At 44.4% G+C, this 14,111-nt stretch overlaps 1 protein-coding gene across 1 annotated transcript in view; it reads left to right on the top strand.

Moving 5' to 3' along the window:
• Positions 1-14,111, top strand: part of pkn2a (protein kinase N2a) — a 38,975-nt gene that overhangs the window by 21,716 nt on the left and 3,148 nt on the right. Inside the window, exons 5-22 of the mRNA XM_083659296.1 lie at positions 1,667-1,805; positions 2,018-2,163; positions 2,594-2,807; positions 3,653-3,838; positions 4,586-4,695; positions 4,851-4,994; positions 6,081-6,156; positions 6,416-6,572; positions 6,759-6,885; positions 8,381-8,517; positions 9,133-9,202; positions 9,297-9,388; positions 9,560-9,736; positions 10,529-10,591; positions 10,768-10,844; positions 11,200-11,342; positions 12,090-12,197; positions 13,670-13,750. Of these exons, the coding sequence (XP_083515422.1) occupies positions 1,667-1,805; positions 2,018-2,163; positions 2,594-2,807; positions 3,653-3,838; positions 4,586-4,695; positions 4,851-4,994; positions 6,081-6,156; positions 6,416-6,572; positions 6,759-6,885; positions 8,381-8,517; positions 9,133-9,202; positions 9,297-9,388; positions 9,560-9,736; positions 10,529-10,591; positions 10,768-10,844; positions 11,200-11,342; positions 12,090-12,197; positions 13,670-13,750 (2,247 nt within the window). The remainder of the gene's footprint in view (positions 1-1,666; positions 1,806-2,017; positions 2,164-2,593; positions 2,808-3,652; positions 3,839-4,585; positions 4,696-4,850; positions 4,995-6,080; positions 6,157-6,415; positions 6,573-6,758; positions 6,886-8,380; positions 8,518-9,132; positions 9,203-9,296; positions 9,389-9,559; positions 9,737-10,528; positions 10,592-10,767; positions 10,845-11,199; positions 11,343-12,089; positions 12,198-13,669; positions 13,751-14,111) is intronic.

The raw sequence follows: 14,111 nt of genomic DNA, 5'->3' as shown, positions 1-14,111 counted from the left end.
TTTGACAAATGTCTCCATTTGTCTCCATAATGTGCCAATTTTGAGTCCTTGAATTTGACCAGAGTAGAGACATTGAAAGTCTTTGAAAAGTCTCTGAATTTGACTTTGAATTTGAAAAAAGAAAAGAGCTGATTTTGAAACAAGAGCGTTGCAGAGTCTCTGGCCCCAGATCAAATCATGAAGTGAAAGTTGAACTCGGGACATCGTGGCTTCAAGGCAGCACTTTCACAGAGCCAGGTGTTTTTGTGTAGCACAGTAATGGGTGACTGAAAACGGCTGCATAACTCCTGTGAAGGTATGTTATGAAAGAGACCCCCTGGTCAGTGCAGCGTTCCCCTGGCCAGTGAGACGGAGACAGACAGACAGGCAGAAAGACAGACAGACATGCAGAGAGATAGACAGACAGACATGCAGAGAGATAGACAGACAGACATGCAGACAGATAGATAGATAGATAGACAGACATGCAGAGAGATAGACAGACAGACATGCAGACAGATAGATAGATAGATAGATAGATAGATAGATAGATAGATAGATAGATAGATAGACAGACACGCAGACAGACAGATAGATAGGCAGGCAGGCAGGAGGCAGACAGACAGACAGACAGACAGAGGCTCCTTCCAGCTGGAAATAGTCCTGATGTCAAAGAGGAAATGCCTGTCAGACAGAGGTCTAAAGTTTCCTGCGCCCGCTGCCGTCAACAACCAGGATCCAAACTTCAGAGGAAACCTGGGTGGAGTTTGCTTACTCAACTACGTGTGTGTGTGTGTGTGTGTGTGTGTGTGTGTGTGTGTGTGTGTGTGTGTGTGTGTGTGTGTGTGTGTGTGTGTGTGTGTGTGCGTGTGTGTGTGTGTCTGTGTGTATTTGCATGTATGAGAGGGAGGGCATCGATGACGTATGCATGCAGCACACAATGACATTCCACTTTCATTTTTTTGTGAATAAGATTTCCCATGTGGTCGCTCAGACTTTGGCTCCGATTAAGGGCATGAATTGATGGCCTGGCTGTTTGTGTTCCATAACAAGACACAAAGTCTGACGTGCATTTGGGCTCCAAGTAATTTGACTCGGCAAGACGGAGTGTTACACGAAAACAAAATTAAAACAATGCACTCATTTGTAAAAGTCTCTCTTCCAAACTCATTTGACTCAGGAAGACTGAGTATAACGATAATGAAAACAAAATTAAGTATAGTAGGGCTGGACCATAATTCAATATTATTGTTAATGGTCTTTCAGTGGGATTATATTGTGATGATGTGGTGACGCACAATTCTGCTGTCTGAACTGACAGAACGAGCAAATTCTCTCAGACAAAATGAAGTATGGTAGGAATATTATATGATGAACATTAATTTGATTATTTAACATGATTTTGCGTATGTGAGCCATATCGGCATATATATCAATATCAGGGTGGGGCATATTATGGTGATATTGATTCAACCATATTGTCCAGCCCCCAGGTAGTCCGGGTAGTGCAGTGGTAGATAACCTGCCTACCAACACAAGGGTCGCAGGTTCGAGCCCGCTTCCCCCGTGAGAAAATTGGTGGGAAAAATCGTAAAGAAACTTGATCAAAACAATCATATCGTCCAGCCCTGAGTATGAGTATGAGGCTGGTATAATTTCTGTGTTTGTCTGTCAATTTGGCCAATAGGATCGTAAGTTGCTAGCGACCGCCCAGCAGATGCTCCAGGACAGCAAGATGAAGATCGAGTTCATCAGGATGCAGATCCTCAAGGCCAGCCAGGCCAGCCAGGCCAGCGAGCTGAGCTTCGATAACAACGACGTGATGGGTGAGCCCTCCTCTGCATTCAGTCATGCATTAGAATTACTCCACGGTCATAAATCCCCCTGACAGACGAACACACCTGTGTGTACACAGTAACACACACACACACACACACACACACACACACACACACACACACACACACACACACACACACACACACACACACACACTCTGTGTAAGCGGTCAATCATGCCCCTCCTCTTCCTCCTCCAGCCAAGCCCATCATCAGCCCGCTGGACCTGCGGGTGGAGGAGCTGTGTCACCACGCCAGGATCGAGTCCGCTGTGGCCGAAGGAGCCAAGAACGTCATGAAACTCCTCGGCACCGGAAAAGTCACGGAAAAGAGAGCGCACTCAGAGGTAGGTGGTGTGTGTGTGTGTGTGTGTGTGTGTGTGTGTGTGTGTGTGCGCACACAATTCACATCCTCTACCTCCTTCCTATACAACGAGCACTGGCACAGATTCTCCTGACAACAAAAACACAATTAGACGGTGATTGGAAAACAAACAGGAAGCAGTTTGTCATCCCTTAAGACCCTAGAGCAGTGTGGTCGACACACTCGCTGATGACTGAAATGGACTTTAATGGAATTTAAATGGAACTGACCTGCTCTACTGCCGCTGTGCTCCACTCAAGTAAATGGACCATGTAATTGATGTCCCCCCCTCTCTCTCCGTCCCTCGCTCTCTCTCTCTCTCCTCTCCTCCCACCCTCCTTTGCTTCCTCCTTCCTCCTTTCCTCGCCTCCTTCCCTCTCGTCCACTGAACTCCGTCCTCCTCTCTCGCCCAGGCCCAGGCCCGCTTTAACGAGTCCAGTCAAAAGCTGGACCTGCTGCGGCATTCCTTGGAGCAGCGCCTCAGCGAGTTGCCCCAGCACCACCCCCGCAGCAGCAGCATCGTGGAGGAGCTGTCCCTGCTCTCCTCGCCCGCCCTCAGTCCCAGGTCCAGCATCATCGCCACGCACAACCAGTACAGCACCGTGGCCAAGCCCGCCGCACTCACAGGTAACTGTTCTCAACTCTCTCTCGCTACCATCACTTGGGGGTTGGTTATCGCTGATTCATCTTTGACATAAATGTATGTATATGTCTGTATCAAAGCTTGAAAATGCTGGATTCTTTTAATGAGAAATTGACTTTTTTTTGTTTTGGCATTTTTACTGAGGATGTTAAAGAGATGCTGAACACCCCAGAATCAGAGGTCTCAACTCCGACGTTTGTCGTTTCATTTTTCAAAAGAGGCATATTTTGATTAGCCTGGATTCAGACTTTAGAATCCGCCCACTCCACATTTTGATAGGTTTTCAAATTAAAAATTAAAATTTAATTTAGAAAATAATTGACCTCACTGCACTAACGATGTGTGCTTTCATTCAGCAAAGAAAACATATTTGGGGAAACCTGTCATTTTAGAAACCATATTAAACTAATTATTGGAACTGATTTGGGTCAATTTCCCATCGCCCAATCGTACACTTGGCACAGTGCTGCCTCCTTTTTCTTCTTCTTCTTTTCACACTTGCATTATTCAAACACACTGTTTTTGTGGTCGAACAAAACGCAGGACACTGACTGTTATTGTCCCACATAGCAGTGAAACCACACTTGGCCAGCTTTTAAGTTTCCCTTAGTCACACAGCAACACCTGTTACACTCCAACCTGATGGATCTGTAAGTGAAGTGAGTACATGGAGCCTGGATACTAATCTGGTCATAACACCTGGTACATTTTCAAAGTATATTACTATTTGTAATGAGTGAAATGGGCTATCTGCAGAGCCTGGAACCTGACGGGTTACATGGCACGGAACCATGCTGATCAGTACACTGCATGCTGTCCTGTCCTCTAGGCACGTTAGACGTCAGGCTCATGGGCTGCCAGGACCTTCTGGAAAACGTCCCAGGCCGCTCCAAAGCCGGTTCTGTTCCGCTGCCCGGCTGGAGCCCCAGCGAGACCCGCTCGTCCTTCATCAGCCGAGCAAACCGGAACCGCGGCGCCAGCGCACGCAACCTGACGAAGAGCGAGGATCTCTCCAGTAAGTAGAACCCCCCCCCCCGTGCTGTCGGAAAGGCTTTCTTCAAAGTAATGCACACATAAGAGTAAACACCGATAAATGATTACAAGAGTCGACATGGCTATCAATAAAACAAAGCTGGCCATGTTTTTAATTATTAGCACAGATTGAATGTGTCTTGAGACATAAGATTGCTTGGATGAAAGGAGGCGTTGTATAGCAACTGAATCACCATCACAGATGGGAGTTTCTAGGCCTAGGGCGCCCGGGGTAGTGCAGCGGTACATTCTCTGCCTACCAACATGAGGGTCGCAGGTTCGAGCCCCCGTGTTACCTCCGGCTTGGTCGGGCATCCATACAGGCGCAATTAGCCGTGTCTGCAGGTTGGAAGCCGGATTAAGGGTATGTGTCCTGGTCGCTGCACTAGTGCCTCCTCTGGTCCGTCGGGGTGCCTGTTCAGGGGGGAGCGGAACTGGGGGGGAATAGCGTGATCTTCCCACGCACTGTGTCCTACAGGTGAAACTCCTCCCTGTCAAGCTAAAAGAAGCAGCTGGCGACTGGCATGTGTAGGGAGCATGTGCTAGTCTACAACTCTCCCTAGATCGGCAGGGGTTGGAGCAACGACAGGGACAGCTGGGGGATTTGGCCAAGTACAATTGTGGAGAAAACGGGAGAAAAATCAGTTAAAAGAAGGAAGGATTTAAAAAAAATTTGATTGTTAATAGGTTTAGTATTTAACAAATAGTATGTGTGTTGATGTTTCCTCAGATGAGATCAGCGCAGTGTTGAAGCTGGACAACACAGTAGTCGGCCAGACGAGCTGGAGGCCGGTCAACAACCAGGCCTGGGACCAGAAGTTTACGTTGGAGCTGGACCGGGTAACACACAGCTCTGCCCTTGGCTTGACCTAGCTTACTGTTGTTGACTCAACATTGTTTGTGGGTAATGTAGTTTAGTTTGTGTCTCACATCTGTTTGTTGTCGCGCGTGCGTGCGTGCGTGTGTGTGTGTGTGTGTGTGTGGTCGCCCTCTAGTCCCGTGAGCTGGAGATCTCGGTGTACTGGCGAGACTGGCGTTCGCTCTGTGCTGTCAAGTTCCTGCGCCTGGAGGACTTCCTGGACAACCAGCGGCATGGGATGTGTCTGTACCTAGAGCCACAGGGGATGCTGTTTGCTGAGGTACACACACACAACACACACACACACACACACACAGACTACATTGGTTCCTTACCAGTTAAAGGGGTAGTAAGTATTTTTTTGCTTTTACATGCTTCACTCTGTGACTAAGAAATTGCCACAATATTGACATCTTCTCTGGAATGGTTTACAGGGCTTGTAATGGACAGAAATATAAAAGTCACATTTTCACAACACAACGAGCAAGCCAGTTCATTAGAGGGGGGGTGAGAGGGTATTGTAGTTCATTAGAGGGGGGTGAGAGGGTATTGTAGTTCATTAGAGGGGGGTGAGAGGGTATTGGCCCAAATCACAGTCCTGTCCCCGAAAGTGACTTTTGAAAGCCATACATCTTACACCTTACAAAGTAATATTGAGTCATTTGTATGAACTCTTTTTTTGAACTCAACTTTTTTGAGTGACAGAGACAGTAAATATTGTACTTCATGCACTTTAACCTTAATAAGTCCTAATTCTCACCATAAACCTAAGCCAGTGTAGGAATTTAGCCAGCGGCAAAGGCAAAAATGCCCCAAGAAATCGCCGAATGCCCTAAAAACCATGATCAAGGGGCAAAAATTGCCCGCAAGATTTTTATAATTTTATTTTCATTCAATTCATTTATTTATGCACTAATTAGTATTGCTAGTGTCCCCAAAATGTTGTCAACTTGGAGTTAGACAGTGGTCTACAAAGGCTCCAGGACACACTCAAATTCATCATAAATCACTGATGATATCGATTATGTATAGAATTGGTCACCAGTGATGTCACTCAAGCACTCAATGATGATGTTGTCAGTTAGTGATTTTATCATTGAGGAATTTTCTACACTGATTTAGTGATTACCCTTTTAAAAAAAAGCTCTTTGTAGAAGTGAGCGCTGGCAAAACGCCCAACTACTCACATACATCTTGAGTATGCAATATAGGACAATCTTATGTCAATACATCCTGTATGTTTAGGTAGAGATACTGGCATGTTCATATATGCACATACACACTGACAGAGCACTGTGACAATTGTACCCATTCTAAGTTCTGTTTGCTGCGTCGTCTGTTCCTTCATTACATTTCTATTGTTCAGGTGACATTTTTCAACCCCGTTATCGAGCGACGGCCGAAGCTACAAAGACAAAAGAAGATTTTCTCAAAGCAGCAAGGTGAGTCGGTGTTGCTTTACATACAGTATTTTCAGAGCTTAATATTGTGAAACAGACGTGTAGTTCATGGCCTTAGACTCCACGATAACAACTCCCAGAGGTCATGACCTCACAGTTGCCATGGAGATAATGTGATGGGGAAAGTTCAGACAATAAAGAGGTTGCTGTGTCAGTGTCTGATCCTCCTGTTCCTCATTCTGATCTCCCTCACATCACCTCATCCCCGTCTCCCTGCCCCCAACTGCTTCCTCCTGGTCAGGTAAGACCTTCCTGCGCGCCCCTCAGATGAACATCAACATCGCCACCTGGGGCCGTCTGGTGAGAAGAGCCATCCCCACAGTCAGCACCAACTCCTTCAGCCCGCAGGCAGCTGAGACCGGGCCCAGCAGTCTGCCCGGTTCCCCAACACCCTGCAGGTAGAGGAACAGACACACAAACACAAACACACTGGGATGCCATTGAGCAAGGCATGGATTTAAAAACAAAATGAAAAAACGAACCATTAACGGCATCTTCCAGTAGAAATCACATATTACAATCTACCAGACTGGCTGGATCGTTGATTTCGTCATTAAGCTTTCCGTGCCGTTGTGCCCACATAGCGACGCCCTGGTGACCAAGCTGGACTTTGACAAAGAACCCACCACAGGACCCAAGCACTACCCAGTCCCCGACGACATCCGAGAACCACTGGCCCAGGATAAGATGCCCGACAAGGAGGAAGTACAGGTGCGGTGCTACATGGAACTACAGTTGTCATCGATAAGGAAGTACTGGATCGAGGGCAGCGGGGCAGCTTGCTGGTTTGCGAGTCTGGTCTGTGATTTAATCCTCACAGAGCTCCAAAATAGACATGCATCATACTCCCTTTTAAAAACAAACTTTAAAATGCTTAATTTGTATAAAAGTTAAAATCAGTCAGATCCCCACAACTAACTGCACTGCATACATGTTCATTCAGGAGAAAATAATATATTTTAAAAATAATATATTATAATACAGTATATATTATTGTCACTTTTCCCTCTCAGATAATACTGTTCTAGTCATATTATGTGGAAAAAAATCATACCTGGTGCATCCGAGCTTTGTCACGTGTGGTCCTCAGTGTCTTCCCCATCTTTCAATATGGTGTGGTGTGTGCAGATGAGGAAAGCAAAAGGGATGTTAACACGTTCACTGCCATTGACGAGATATCTCGGCTTACAGAATCCAACGGTTCACTGCCAATGACGAGATATCTCGGCTTAAATTTTTTTTTTTTTTTTTTGACGGTGGGACGTGGATCAACGCTCCCCACGTCTCCTATAAAAATATTGAAGCCAGCGAACGTGTACAACCCATTCCACGGACCCACTAAGTGGCGACAGTGCTCTCCCAGACTAGAGGAAGGCAAGCAAAAAGCAGTTTGAGGAAGCCATTCTCATGAAAATGGATTGGCGAAAACGCTTTCGTTTTCGCGCTGATTGCTGGCGGTGCGGGATTGCAAATTTGCATAATAGATTACGGGTGGAACACACTTTGAAACACGCAGCATAAATAAGACCAGAATCGCAAAAGCTTCATCAAAGCTCTCAACCGAAATCACAAGAAACGAGCGAGCCCATATCCAGACTTGCCGAGCGGCCGCCAGCAGACAGGCAGCAGCAGCAGAAGCAGTGAGCCTGGTGACGCGAGGTTACAGCAGCAGCAGCAACGAGCTTGTGACACGCCCGCTGCAGCCAAGAAGAACACACACGGAGGGAGGAGTTTGAAGCAGAGGGGTGTTTCCTGCTGTTATGGAGGAAATTACTGTTCAAAACTATTGTTTAGATGTCTGACGTCTTACTGATGCCAAAAATGAATGGTTAAAGTGACTGTTCTATCGAATTTCACAAAAAGCCGTTTATCTCAGAATAATTTTCCAGACGCTGAAACCATGCTGTATTCAACTGCTAATGCTTACATAACTACTAACTCTACAAACTAACTCTTTTAGACAGAGAAAGCACACATTCTATTAGTTCTTTTGAGATATTGTGTGTTCACAAAGTCTTAGCAGAAAAGAATCCTCGGGTCTTGAAAGATGAGCCAGAATCCTCAAAAAAAACCTCTGGCAGAACCTACCTACAGTAAAAAAAAAACGGCTGGCAGTGAATGTGTTAAAAGAATAAAACATAAACACACCCTAACCATGTGTACCTAAATATGATCTTGCATGACACCTTCTTTGCCCTCTCTCCAGGACGCCCTTGCCTCGTTTGACTTCCTGAACAAGAGGAACAGCATAGCGGTGAAGTCGGAGCTGGATGGAGTGGTGGAGCAGGACCTCCAGCCACCAGACCTGGAGCTCACCGCCATACACAAAGACACAGAGATAAGGTGGGAGATGTTTGTATAACTGGTAGAGTTAACCGCCTAAGCTTAAAATGCATTTAAAATGAAAGGCGAATGGTCCGTTTGCTGTCCTGCTGAACCCAATAGTCTTTTATTTAAAAAGGGGTAACTGAGAGAGAAAAATGACTTGTGATTCTTAAACTGTGGGGCTGAATGGACAAGGGGCCATAGAAGTGTTGACGGAGAGATAAATAAAAAGGTCAAACTTTAGCACCCTGCTACTGGTTTTATTTTGGTAGTTGTTGCTGCTGTTATGCATCTTTCACCTTGAATATTTTACGCTGCAGTGACATTGTGTGACCCATGCTGTAAAAGAGTGTGGAAAAAGCAACCAGTGAAACGGTTGCACGAGGGGAAACGCTGCCCCCTGGCTGTGAATCCTGATGTTTTTGATTTTCACTGTCGTGTTGCAAAAAAAAAACACCATGTAGATTGCTGCAGCAAGTGCCTTGATTCAAAAGACTTGCTACAGTACTCACAGGAAGGTTTACATTACATCTCTGTGTATGTAATGGTTCCTAATGTAAACACTGATGGAAGGTCTATATTATATTTCTGTATATGTAATGGGTTCTAATGTAAACACTGATGCCTTTCCAGGGAAGAAGAGCAGTTCAGTCTCCAAGATTTCAAATGCGTGGCGGTCCTCGGACGCGGTCACTTTGGAAAGGTACTTTCTACATCATCATTCAACACCGTTAGATGGGCGGACAGTTTTGAAACGGGTTACTCTATAAGCTGTCCTTCTCCTCCGCATCCCCCAGGTGTTGTTAGCAGAGTATAAAAGCACAGGGGAGATGTTTGCTATCAAAGCGCTGAAGAAAGGAGACATCGTGGCTCGTGACGAAGTCGACAGGTGAGGAACTCCCGGCTCAGACGTAGTGTTTGACTCCACTCAAAAGCTCGTTTGTACATTGTGTATGTTCCTATAAAGCACGGTCAGTGCATTTTGAAGATGTGCGTGACTTGAAAGTTTCAGTTCCCCCGTGTTGTCGTGACTCACCGCCGTCACTCCTCTCTCCCCCAGTCTGATGTGCGAGAAGCGGATATTTGAGACGGTGAACAGCGTCCGCCACCCTTTCCTGGTCAACCTGTTTGCGTGTTTCCAGACCCAAGAACACGTGTGTTTCGTCATGGAGTACGCGGCGGGAGGCGACCTGATGATGCACATCCACGCCGACGTCTTCTCCGAGCCCAGGGCCATGTGAGTGACCAGCTGAGCTCGTTAAGCGTGAAGCGACCCTGTCTGAACTGAACAAATTCCTCCTACACCACCCCACCGTTCTATATGGTACTCTGATGACTGACAGTACAAATTTATGGTTTTCAAAGTGGGAGGCGGACCTCCCCAGGGGGGCTCCAAGCAGCTTCAGGGGAGGCTCAGTGAAAGGAAGTGAAAAAAATGACATTGGTTGTTACAGTTATCAAAAGGAGATCACATAGAATAGCTTAAATCTGTGTGATTTGGAGATAGTTCAGAGATACAGTAGTTTTGTTTTACTGTTTTTCACACTTTCCCTGCGTCGGAAACAAATAACTACCTACAGACAGACCTTTTTATGTGTTTGTTATAGTCTGAAACAGCAATATTAGGCTATATTGGCTTAATAGTTGAGTGTCTATATGGGATCAAATAACATAATCATGATTGGGTTTCTATTTTTTTTTTTTTCCTTTTCCGCTAACACCTTGCAGTTTCCACATGCCGTTAGTGAGTGGGGATTTGAAGTGTGTTTTAGTCAAGCTGCTAAATTGAAAGCGTGCACATTTTACAGCAGCCAGATTATTCTCAGGGGCCTCTCTCTCTCACCAGGAATTCTGGTAGAACCGGCTTTGAAATGCCCTAAAAGAGCTTTACAGTCATATAGTTCCTTGTTTGCTTGTTTCCTTGGCAACAATGTGAGCTAATGAAGTGGGTTCTGTTTTTCCTGATTACTCATTGAAGCCACCTCACCACCTTCTTTTCCTTTCTTTTTTCTTTTTTCTACTTTTGCAGATTTTATGCAGCCTGTGTTGTATTGGGATTACAGTTCTTACATGAGCATAAGATTGTGTACAGGTAAGATATTCAGTTAATGTTAACACATTGAATTCATTGCCATATCTGTGTTGGCAGCATAAAGCTATGTCGTCTTACAATGTTGATTGTGTGTGTGTGTGTGTGTGTGTGTGTGTGTGTGTGTGTGTGTGTGTGTGTGTGTGTGTGTGTGTGTGTGTGTGTGTTGGAACTTGCAGAGATTTGAAGCTGGATAACCTGCTCTTGGACACAGAGGGCTATGTGAAGATTGCTGACTTTGGGCTTTGCAAAGAGGGTAAGATTGACGACCACATCAGTTGGAAGGCTTTGTCCCTGTCAAATAAATTAAGCTGAAGAATAATATTCTTCCTTTTTCTAAAGTGTCACCCCTCCCTCCTCAACACACACACACACACGCACACACACGCACGCACACTTACACATACTTTTAACAATTAAACAAATAACTTGCTTAAAATGCCTGTGGCCGAATGCATTGCAGTTTATTTTCCAATATTCTACCAAAAAAAAGGTCACTATCATGCAGTCCTACCATAAATTAGCATTCCAATTTATTGTTAAACTTCACTCCTGGATATTTTCAACCTACCTATCAGTTATGGAATAAAGATCCTCCCTGTTGCGGTCAGGAATGGGCTTCAGGGATCGCACGAGTACGTTTTGTGGCACGCCGGAGTTTTTGGCCCCCGAGGTTTTGACTGAAACGTCGTACACGCGCGCCGTGGACTGGTGGGGCCTGGGGGTGCTCATCTTCGAGATGCTGGTCGGGGAGGTGAGTGGTCTCTTCCTGGTGTTCACCTGCTGAGTGTCGCCTCCTTCATAAATTGTGACTCTAAATGTACACTACCCGTCAATAGTTTGGACACACCTGAATGATTTTCATTCTCTTAAAGCCATTTTGTTTCAAATAAATAGAAATAATGAAGTTGTATGAATTTCTTTCCAAAGCCTTTGCCTTTCCATCAATGCAAACCTATTTTAGATAGTTAGGAATTAGGAAGCCATTTTAGTTAGGTATTGTATTTGTAATATTTTAGGTAGGTAGGTATATGACTGGTATTTTAGATAGGTAGGAAGCCATTTTTAGTTAGGTGTTTGTATTTGGAATCATATGTTTATTTGCACTATCTATGTCTTAACTTGTACATGTGTGTTTTATGTTCTATGTCTTTATGTTTTATGGTGTGCTGACTGTGCACAATGTATCTCGATGGGAAGAGAAGCCAAAGAAAAATTTCCACCATGGTGGACAATAAAGTATCAAATCAAATCAAATCAAAGGGCGGCTAATTTAAAGAATCTAAAATATAAGATAGTTTTGATTTGTTTCACACTTGTTTTGGTCACTACAATGTGATTAATAAGTACGTTTGTCCAAACTTGACTGCTAGTGTGCACAATCTAAATATTGGCTGTTGTCATGCCATTTGATTCATACTGATGCTGTGACAGTCCAAACAACAGTGACTCATGTTCAGTGCCATTTGTCACGTCTTATCTTGATACTTGTCTATTTCAGTCTCCGTTCCCTGGTGACGATGAGGAGGAGGTGTTCGACAGCATCGTCAACGATGAAGTCCGCTACCCACGTTTCCTCTCCACCGAGGCCATCTCCATTATGAGGAGGGTGTGTTCAGTGCATTTATAATGAGGACATCATAACATCTCGTTATGTTTGTCAATTAATTATAACTTGATATGCCCTGCAGCAGTATCACTTATTATTTGTAAGTTGTTTTGTATTGGATGGGTCTCATCTGACACGCAGTGTTCTAGTCAGGTCAATATCCAAGTCGAGTCTCGAGTCCCCAGTGTTGGAGTCTTGAGTCGAGTCCCCATTTCCTGAGTCCAAGTCTTAGGGGACATTCAGACCAAAAGTGTTTTTGGAGCTGCCAGCGTCTTTCTGCAATTCACTCTCTATGTAAGGACGCGCTAAACGTGCTCCTTTTTTAATTAACGCACCTGGCGTTTAAGCGCTGGTGGCGTCTGTTGTTTTTGGAGGAGCACTGTGGGTGTTTTAAAGCTGAAAAAAGTTGAACATTGAGGAAAAGCGCGCTGCTCGTCATTTTCACTCCACCTACCTTTTCTCCTCCCGAGGGATTTTCAACCTCGGCTGCTGCCAGAATTGGCAATAATCTGGCTTTCATGTTGACAGTGAACAACATCAAACAGGCAAAACTAGCTGGCTACCGTCCGTGTGGTCATTGTGTTCTGATCCGTACTGCACGCGACTGCAGGTGAAGACAAAACGGAGCACAAAAAAACCGCTCTGTGCGCTGTGTTTTGTGCACAATGGAAGCGCTCTCGACATGATTTTCATAGCGTTCTGACTGAAAAAAATGCTTTTGGTGTGAATGTCCCCTTAGTCCGGAGTTACTATAACAACATAGTAACATGAGCGTGAATCCACCTGTAGGAGGAACACACATACCTGCTCTTGCACAAAATTGAATAAAGTCACGGTGTTAATTTAACTATCTTATGCCAAATTATTAGGGCCTATTACAAAGAAAATGAAAAGAAAAAAACTGTCTTTATCAATTAACAAGTCCGAGTCTCCAATTTCCGAGTCCGAATGCATGAATGCTCGAGTCCGAGTCATCGGTGCTCAAGTCCAAGTCAAATCACGAGTCCTGCTGATACCATAGAAAAGAAAAATACTAAAAGTGCAAACCTGCATCACAGAATCACTCCAGGCAAAAGCTTCTCAAACTTTTTTTTTTGCTTCAGTTCCCCCTTTCCCTGGTTTCTGAATCCAAGTACGGTACCCACTTTACCCAACTACAAAATTTTGCTTAGAAAACTGAAAGAGAAAACCTTGAATAACCCACCTTTTGAAGAATATAATGTCACAATAAGAAATTGAGTGTTAAAGTTGCAATTATTGCCTCCTGAGCAGATTAATTTGAACATTTCATTTATTTTCATGATTTATTCTTTTCCATTTCCACCTTTCTCTCAAGTACCCCTGCAGTACCTCCATGTACGCGTACCCCAGTTTAGGAACCACAGGTTTATATGAAAAGATTTCACCTGCTAACTGACCACAATGTGGCCAGTTTAATATTTACTGTACTTATTGTCCCATCTTGTTCTTAGCTTTTGAGGAGGAGCCCAGAGCGCCGTCTAGGGGCAGGAGAGAGGGATGCAGAGGAGGTCAAGAAACATCTATTCTTCAGGGTAAGTGACTAAAAGAGCATTTTCACAAAGACTGATATTTGTTTTCCGGTTTTTGTGAATAACATCAGATAAACTTTAATGTTCCTTAAGGGGAAATTTGTCATAGTTGCTATTAGCACTGGGCGATATTGACAAAAATCACAATATTTTAGACAGAATACTTCAATATTGGTAATGTGCCAATATTTTGGGGGAATGAATTTGGGGGTATTTGTGCTTTCATAAGATATATACGTACAAGATTTTTTTTTGTTAAGATCATTACTAATCACTGATTAGTGACGATCTTAACTCATTCACTGTATGTGGATATGATGATCACGTGAAGCCAATCATTGTTCACTTGACTCAGCCTGAAATG

Source organism: Poromitra crassiceps, assembly GCF_964638095.1.
Source record: "Poromitra crassiceps genome assembly, chromosome: 23".
NCBI lineage: Eukaryota > Metazoa > Chordata > Actinopteri > Beryciformes > Melamphaidae > Poromitra > Poromitra crassiceps.
Note: the sequence above shows the minus strand (reverse complement) of the source record. Positions and strands in the feature narration are given on the sequence as shown.